Below are 9658 nucleotides of genomic sequence, written 5' to 3'. Positions count from 1 at the left end.
ATACGAAAAGACTTTTTCGACTACGCAATAGTTTTTAAAGAGTTAATTTTTGTACTGAAAAGCAAATCTTTAAATCTCATCTATAGGTATTCAAATTTTAGGTATGAAAACGAAAAGTACCTACTTTTTAGTCAAATGTATTTGTAACGAAATTGAGTTCAATGAAAAAAGAAAGAGACCGTGTAAAGTCTTATAACACAGAACTATTTGTGATTTTTTAAATAAATCTCAAAGATTTATTGACTTTACTCAGTTTACTATTTTTAACGTCATTTTCTATAAGCACAATAATACAAAATTTAAAGCACTCAGAAATGTCGAATCATCATCTAAAATTTCTTTCTATGTCCTTGGCTCCAAAACGCCGCTTGCACTCTATACAATTAGTCAATTTTAACTAAAAATTAAAAACCGTTTAAAAAATAATAATAATCGCTTTATTTGCGTAGAAAAAAAAACATTTCAAAATCAATAAAGTCAATGCTTATTTATATTTTCTCTCTTTACAACATTTTACAAAGTAATCCATTGGCATGTGTGTGTATGTAAACTGTAAATGTTTTGCTTATTTTATTACATTTTCTTCAGGTATTGCTTACAGCTTCGGTGGAATTTGGCTCCATGTACAGAAGTGAAAAATAAAATATGAATAAAGTAATTAAATTTAAAAATTTACACAAATACACTTTAAGTTCTTGTTTATAAAATTTGTTTTAATATATTCTTAGTTCTTGGTGTTGATAACTTTTTATTTTATATTTTATTTGGAATTTTTTTTTTGTTTTTTTTTACATATATAAGCTGCATTTTACGTTCAAATTCATTTTTGTTTGTTATTTATTCTATTGGCGCTGGGCTATCGGTGCACGAAATTCATTTTTGTGTTACTTTTTTGTTTGCAATATTTTTCCTTTTGTGTTATTAACTAGGTTTTTTTATTGCAATTCATGCTTAAGATTTTTGTTTCTCTTTTTTCGGATTTATTTACTATTTATAGTACAATATTTCAAGTGTTCACTGTGTTGAAATTATCTTTAGTACAGTTTCAGTTCTACAGTCATAGTATAGTTTGTGATATTTGTGTTTGTTTCGACGGTTTTCCGTGTGTAGGTGTGTTTTCGTTTTTTTGTTTACGTATGTGTGTACTTAAATGAAATCTTAGTAGTAAATTGCCTTTGAAATTACATTTTCAATTGTCATTCATATGTTTCGGTGTTGGTTTAATTGACCGGAAATACGTGATAACAGTAAAGTAATAACAACTTTTGTTACGACACATATTTACCACATTTACAGAATTATTCTTAGTTTGGCAGATGTTCTTGGTATTTCAGTTATATGTATTTATGTAGGTATTTTGCTGAAACTTATGCAATATAAATATATGTTTGTATGTATTTATATGTTAAACGTAGTATAGTGTCTTCGTTTTTCGTGACATTTATTTAATAATACATATTGCACAGAGAATATGACGAAACCTTACATGCCCGCAGGGAAATTTAGGAAAATATTTTGCTTGAAGAGATTTTTTAAATAAAAAATTCGCATTTCTTTTGAAATTTTATTTTTACGAAATAGCAAAATTGTTTGAAAACTGAAAACAGTCGGTTTTTACGTGGAATTTATAAAGTACAGGACGCTCTCGATAACTGTGTATTTCAAAATTTTTAATTATATAGTTCATATTACTCTCTAAAATAACTTGTTATGGAGTAAGCAGGTAATATAATGACTTTAAATTAAATAACTGCATATACGATATATTAAAATAAATTACAATTTTCTTAAAACCTTTTGACAAGGTTTCGGATCGATGATATTATACCGCTCTTGTTTTATTTTTCCTTAAACTGCTTTTGTTTGAAATGTTATTTAATAGTTCAAATAACGAAATGCTCACTGTACTTGACTCAACTTATTGTCAAAGTTACAAATAGCTTTGTCTTTCGCCTTGTCTTCTATCCAAACCTGATAATTTTAAAAACATTTCACACAGTTTTAAAAGCATATTAATAGTGCACGAAAGAACAGCTGGGCTAGCAATTAAAGTTTAGCGTCAACAAATTTCAAAACTCCTCTGCTGGCAGAATCAATCACAATGGAAAGTACTTAAATTAGTTTAGAATTTTCGAATAATTTGTTAAATTTATTTTATTTTTATTTATTAAATAAAGTTTACTAATATTATTGTTATTGTAATTATTATTATTACGATTTTTTTCTTTTGGTTTTTGTGTGTCAATCGCTCTTCGTTTACATTTTCCAGTTACTAATATGTAATTTTTAGTTAGCACACTTATTTATTGGCTTTTATTGTTTTGCATCCCTTTTGACCATACTGCAACTGCCAACGCCTTCGTACTAATAAATGTATCTATGTATGCAATTGCATACCGTTATTACTAAATAGTAAAGTAATTCATTCTCGGCAATTTGGTATTACACTTTTTTTTTACTAAATTTACTGAATTTCAATTTTATCTGCTTAAACATGTTTAACTTTATTATTGCTTGACTCTGTTCAATTTAGCTTTGACATTGGACAGCTGGCATCTATTTCATTAACATAAAAATCTTCCCAAAAATGGCTCTTTTAGTTGATATATAATATTTTTTGTTCAATATTTTTCTATTTTGTTGAAAGAACTCAGAAATTTTAAACCTGCTTCTAAGCTGTTTTTAATATGTTAAATCCACTGACATTTGTGAAAATGAAAATGGTTCTCAGTTCACTCATAAACCAAAAAAGCTTGTCCTTTAGAGCAACACAGAAAAGTTGTGAAACTAATTATAAAATACTGAAACATTTATAATGAAAATAAAACTTGAAAGCATCAACAATTTGTGCGCCCGACAGTGTCAAATGTCAATGCTGTGCCTCACTTATTTTACACTTTTTTATAACACGTACTTTTGTTGTATATAATATGACTAACTGGAGCATTAAATAGCTCCTTGGGATATTTTAAGGCTATTTTCAGTTTGTGTACGACTCAGTTGTGACACTTCTTTAAGCATTTCTTTCACAACTATACAAGATATTCGCAATCTGAAGCTTACTAACTGTTAAATACTTTATATATATGTATATATATTACACGCATACAAATACACCTGATTTTACGCCTTTTCATCGACTTTCTTTTCGCTAAAACGAATTTCATTTTCTTGATACTGAAACTTCTGCTCGCAATTTTACGTCTTTTTATTTTTGTCTAACGGTTTACTCGTCTGCAAAATAAGTTACAATGGATGAAATTTATATTAATAAATTGTACATATACATATGTGTGTGTTTGTGTGAATGTGCTTACCTGTGGACTTGCGCTGGCTTTGCGTGTGCTCCTGCCGTTATTGTTCTTGCTATCTCAAAGATCTATCAGCGATATAACTTCTTGATTATTCAAAATGCTCTCGAAGTCACTCTCCGACCATCAGGGATCCGAGTGAAATACATGGAATGAATTCACAATGGTTCGATTGGTCAGCAAACCCTTCATCCACATCTCGAAATTAATATAGCCGACATTGTGCGGATCAAATGAACGGAAGGTACGTTCCAACTGAAAGAAGAAACCGATATATTTTTTAAAAAATCCAAATGAAGCAACAAAATATATTAGAAGGAGTAGTTTATTAAAAAATATTTTCGAAAGCAAATCTTGTCAAAAAACAACAGCTTTGGTTATACTGATGAAAACTTTTCTTAATAAAACCGTACGAGCTATGTATGTATAATAAAAAAATTCGCTAAGGGCTAATAATTTTGGTATCTCTAAACTAATCTGTGAAAATGGGTGAATTCGGATTATAACGCCGCTCATTCCCCAATTAAAGGTTTTGTTAAAAACTACATAAGATTTTACACACAAAATGGTATGAAAGGACGTTGTAGGATCTTGGGATCTACTCGACCGATATCGACCAAATTTGGTACGTAATATTATCTTGACGTTCTTATATTCCGAAATGGGCGAAATTGGATTACAACCTCGCCATCTTCCCATATAACACAATTTTAAATTCCACCTGATTCTTTATTTTTCCAATATACAAATAAGGAACTAATCTATTAAGAACTTTTTACCTAAAATATCAGTCAACCTTTCAGATATATTATTGAAATTTGGAACAACATTTCTTGGTTTTGATCTTCGCAAGTCCGAACTTAACTCTTCCTTTCTTGTTTAAATTTGATCAAAACCATTTTTTTTCAATTGCAAGGTATTGGCATTATTCACGAAATGAAATCCGTTCCAAAATGAAATCCTTTAAATATTATATGAGATTAATGCTTTCAAAGTCATAGGAATGACAAAAATATCTACCATATATTTGGCATTGACTTGGGTTAGGTTTCGAATCCATCGAATGTACAATTATAAAGAAGAAAATGAAAAATGGCAATTTCAATAATTTAGTTTATTTCTGACGGAATTATGGACTCCAAAATGTATTTATTCCATAAAAATAAACTGTGAAGCTATTAGTGGCCGTAATCAGCACCAAATCTACAATATGCTCCTTAATTATTACTGAAATGTTTGCCCAAATTGCAAACCTGGTTTCTAGAGAATTTTTTTTTTTAACAAAATCGCCAAAATTTTGCCTACATCCCATAAAAGCCCATTTTGTCTTTCTATTATTGTTGCAGTAATTGCATAAAACTACACAGTCCATTACTTTAATGATATTCAATTACATAACGGTATTTTATATTAATACGTTGCACTTTGGCTTAATTATACCTGTTCTTTGGCTTTTCGGTCTTCCTCCGGCTGATGCGGCCGTCGACCCATTAGCTCGTGTATGGAATGAAATAAATCGCTCATTTCGCCACGTGTTATCCGGCCATCGCCATTTACATCGTACAATTTAAAGGTCCACTTGACTTTGTCGTAAACTGTACCGCGCAACAGTGTTGAGAGAATATTGAGAAAGTCCTGCAACAAACGAAAATGAAAATTATTATTAAAATTATTTATATGTAAGTACTTATAATAATTTATGTAATTACCCGAAAATTCACAGAACCAGTACTGTTTATATCGAAAGTCCGAAACACATGGTGAGCATATAAACTGGAATCTAAACAAAGAGCACATATCAACGAAAGGCAGAAACTTACATATATGTATACATATGTACATATGTATGTACATGTAAAGATATAAAATTTATTTACTGCGCCGTAAATTATATGATTCAAAAATATTACAGTTAATAAATAAAACAGTTAGCTACTTACTGCCATGTGGAAAAAATTTGGCGTAAATCTCCTTGAAACATTCTTCATGGACAACACCTTCGGGACATTCCTGCAAAAGCAATGGAGCGTAAATGAAAATGTAAAAAATAGTGCTTTGGTGGCGTTCACATCGCTCAAGAATCAGGCAATAAACTTATCGTAAATTTATAGGCTCATAATTTTGTAAAATAATTTTTTTTTTATTTACATATGTATGTTCATATGAAATAAAAAAGTAAGACCATCGATTTCATACAAACATTTTTACACCAGTATTTTTTGTATAAAAATATTTGTCATGCTCTTAAGGTTCGAAAACAGTGACATCAATAGCGAATTCTGTTAAGTTAACGGTTGCTACAAATTTTTCAATTTACGGCGCAAAAAATAAAAGCTTCTTGAAAGAAATCCCTGAAATCACCTTCCAAGCGCCATTTTCGAATAAAACTGATAAAAGTGAAGCAATGGTGCCATCTCTATGGTATCCACACAAACTGATACTCCTTTTCGATGGTTTCCACATCTTTTCAATACCCTTATGCGTACGAAAGCCAGCATTAACAACTTTATTCATTAAGAAGTTATATTGAGTTAGATTTATCAAAAAATCGATATTTTTTTTATTTTCTTAATGTACATTTATTTAAGAACAGAAAATTTCAAAAAGGTGTTTTCAAAGTCAGTGACCAACATTACTCTAAAACGGCTAAACCGATTAGTCTCAAATTTTAATACGAGCTGCCTAAATACACAAATTTTTTAGTAATATTTTTTTTTTTATCAATAAACAGTTTTTTTATTATATAAACAATTTAAGTCCGAAATTATGATCAAAAATCAATTTTTTTCTAGAAACCGGCATTATGTCCAAACAATTTATTTTGCTTACTCCTCCAATTACTTCCTAGATTTAACATTAATTTAACGAAATCTTTTTAATTATTTTTTCAGAGGATTCAGTTTAGAGAGATAGTGGTCACCGGAAAACGTATTTTTTGAGAGAAGCTCCCGAAGATCAACTGTAATTTCTTTGGAAATAAATATTTTTACTAATACTAAGTCTTAAAATACAGTTAAAAGATACCATAATATATAATAATAAATATAGAGAAAAAATTCTGTGAAAATTCGGCCTTCTAACTGTATACAACTCCATTCCTTCAAATGGTGCATTACAATAAACAGAGAATGTGGATTTAGTCCACCTGTAAGATTCACTAAATATACAAATAGGACATAGGTACTAAAGAGAGTCCGTACGTAAGCTTATCGAAAAATTCGGGAGCGCGCACGCATCGCACCGTTTCTGAATATATTTAACCAAAAGCCGTCTTTAGAAATATTTACATATATACTATACAACATAAAACTTTGCGGTTTTCAAAGATCGTTAACTTTTTACTAAAGACACCGTGTTCTAAAGTATGAAACCTCCATTATGACGACAACCGACTTCTCATTTCGCAAATCGACTTACAAGACATCGCTTGGCAGCAGTGAAGTTATGAAGTGTCCAATTATACTTAGTGACAGCTTATCCAGCGTTGAAAAAATAAATTTAGTTTATTTTATATGTGAGCTTCTTTAAAGAAGTTTAAGATCCGAAACGTTGACGAAATCAACATAATTTAAATAATTGAAATTTTTTGGCTCTCTAAACCCTTACCTACAGTCTCAAACAAGGAAATTGTCGATACAGAAAAATATGGAAAAAAATAAATTTAGTTTATTTTATATGTTAGCTTCTCTAAAGATGTTAAGGGCCCGTTCTATTAGAAAGGAGCTTTGAAAATCGCCGTGACATCATAAAATGCAGCAAAGGGGGTTTCAATTTCACTATCTACATTATATAATAATTTTACTATTTGTTACACATAATTCACTCACCGTTTTAAATCCTCGATACATAATTCGTATTTCTTGTTTTGAGAATTTAGTCTCGCGATACAAATCTTCGATTGTTACATTAATCGGCTTAGGCACTCGAGTGTGTTCCAATTCGAAGACAACCTCCTCAATAGGACTTTCCGGTGGCGAAGTCATTTTGAATTATCGTCTATTACTTGTTATTTCCTTTAACTTTTTGTATTATTCTGGTGTAATTTGTGGATTCCTTTTTCACTTTCGTTCAGTTGAAATACGAGATGTTCTACGAATCATACATATAGTATCTATATAGTATTAGGAAGCTAGTAGAGACGAAAACAGACAGTGATGACGTTTGTGATTGCGTTTGTAGAGGCTTACAACAAAAAACGCCTGTTCTTTTCAACTTCTTTCAAAATCGCTTATTTTTTCGCGAGCTGTGGCGTTAGCTAATTTTTAAGATAGTTATACTTGGTAATTAAGTCAAAATGGGTAGCAAATAGTTTTGTGTGGCAAAGCGAAAAATAAGAGGGAATCGCTTTGGCTTCTATGTAAAGAAACGCATAGTCACGCGTGATAATTCCATTAAATTCAATTCCACTTTTTAAACTTTTTCATGTGCATGTTCTCTTTTTTTTGTTTTTGTTATTACAGTTGTTGGTGTTAAAATTCTCATGCATTTATTGGCTACAGTTGGTTTGTCTTTGTTTGATTGGTTAATTAGTTCGTTAGTTCGCTTGGCTTTGGCTTGGCTTGGTGTGCTACCGCAGCTTTGACCACATTCTTTGTCTAGCCGTTACGGTAACAATTTGAATACGAGTTGATTGGACAAATGTTGTTGCTCGCTTGCTTCTTTTCTAGCTGTTTTGTTATTGTTGTTTGGTATAAATGAAGATTTGTATTTTCTTTTGTTTTTGTTGTCTTGTTAACTTATTGTTTCGGCGGTTTGCGGCGGTCTTGATTTTTACATAGTACTTACATATATACTACAAACGGGTTGTTATTGTTTTTGTTGTATTTACAAGCTTTACAGTTGAAGTTTTTTCCTTTTTTTTCTTTGTTTCCTTCCTGTATTCAAAACAATTCCAAATCGTTCATATTAGTAATCACAGTGTGGACATCTTCTACTGTTCCGAGTGGTATTTGTGACAAACACAATTCTAAATGTGTGTGTGTTTTGTTGCCAGCAACTATAAATCTAAAAAAAATATATATGAAACTTCTTTAACATTTTTTGAGTTCGAGATTCTTTAAATATTGAACAAACTTGGTGATTGGTTGGTACAGAAATTTGCTCTTAGGAGGTTATATACAGTTGAAATTTTCAAAAAATCGTTTTACTTATTTTTTTTTCTTAACGTACATACATATGTATATTTAATAATACACACAGAAAATTGCATATTGTTCCGCAAATTTGAAAAGGCGCTTCAGAATGCTTGGAACTACAACATTAGTCGAAAACGGCTAAAAAGATTATTCTCAAATTTTAACAAGCGCTTTTTAAATACTATATATGTATATTTTTGGTAATTAAACGAAGATTTTTTCTCGCCGATAAATTTTTTTTATAAGCAATTTTAGACCGAAATTTTGGTCAAAAATCTATTTTTTTTTTTGAGAAACCGCCATTTTGTCAAAAAAGGTATTATTTTTCTTATTCCTTCGAAAAAAAGTTTTCTTAGAAAAAATTCTGGAAATTTCTCTTTTTCGACCTTCTAACTGTTCGCGCTATTTCAAAGTTCCTTCAAGATCAATGGTGTTTTGGTGGATGGTACTCTATCACTTCGAACTTCGAGTTAGACCGGCATGTTGCATCTCGTGACATCGCCCAGAAGATGGGAGTTAGTCACCAAACCATTTTAAATCATCTGCAGAATGCTGCATACACAAAATAAGCTTGATGTTTGGGTGCTGCATGATTTGACGTAAAAAACCCTTCTGGACCGAATTAACGCCTGCGACATGCTGCTGAAATGGAACAAACTCGACCCATTTTTGAAGCAGATGGTGACTGGTGATGAAAAATGGATCACATACGATAATATCAAGCGAAAACGGTCGTGGTCGAAGGCCGGTGAATCGTCCCAAACAGGTACCAATTCAGGATTGACGGTCAGGAAGATTTTGCTGTGTGTTTAGTGGGATTGAAAGGGAATCATCACTATGAGCTGCTCCCATATGTCCAGATGCTTAATTCTACCATCTACTGCGAACAACTAGACCGCTTGAAGCAGGCGATCGACCAGAAGCGTACAGAATTGGCCAACAGGAAGGGTTTAGCCAGCCCACACACTTCGTTTTTGAATGGTCAGACTGGCCCTTGTTGGTGTAAAGTTGAGCTCAAAGAGGCTTGTGGCTGTCCGAGTTCTTCGCAAATAAGGAGGGGGTATTATGAAGTTGCCGTCTAGATGGGAACAGATTATCGAACGAAACGGCGCATACTTGAACTAAATCCGATCACGTTAACACTTTTTATAAAGCATTGAATAAAGTGCAAAAAAGCGAAAGTGAAATATTTGACAACCTTTTATAAAATCT

At 31.3% G+C, this 9658-nt stretch overlaps 1 protein-coding gene across 4 annotated transcripts in view; it reads right to left on the bottom strand.

The window, feature by feature from the left end:
* Nucleotides 1–795: 795 nt before the first annotated feature.
* The window catches only part of LOC105230909 (Kv channel-interacting protein 1), a 38928-nt gene continuing 30065 nt past the window's right edge, over nt 796–9658 (bottom strand). For all 4 annotated transcript variants that reach the window (XM_049446923.1, XM_049446921.1, XM_049446922.1 and 1 more), the window contains 6 exons: nt 7139–8315; nt 5252–5321; nt 5021–5091; nt 4752–4946; nt 3318–3566; nt 796–3234 (listed from right to left, as the gene is read on the bottom strand). In XM_049446923.1, coding sequence (XP_049302880.1) covers nt 3438–3566; nt 4752–4946; nt 5021–5091; nt 5252–5321; nt 7139–7294 — 621 coding nt within the window. In that variant the 5' untranslated portion in view covers nt 7295–8315 and the 3' untranslated portion in view covers nt 796–3234; nt 3318–3437. The remainder of the gene's footprint in view (nt 3235–3317; nt 3567–4751; nt 4947–5020; nt 5092–5251; nt 5322–7138; nt 8316–9658) is intronic.

The sequence above is a fragment of the Bactrocera dorsalis genome, chromosome 2 (genome assembly GCF_023373825.1).
Source record: "Bactrocera dorsalis isolate Fly_Bdor chromosome 2, ASM2337382v1, whole genome shotgun sequence".
NCBI classification, from domain to species: domain Eukaryota; kingdom Metazoa; phylum Arthropoda; class Insecta; order Diptera; family Tephritidae; genus Bactrocera; species Bactrocera dorsalis.
The sequence above is the reverse complement of the archived record's forward strand: the minus strand, read 5'-3'. Positions and strand labels throughout refer to the sequence as shown.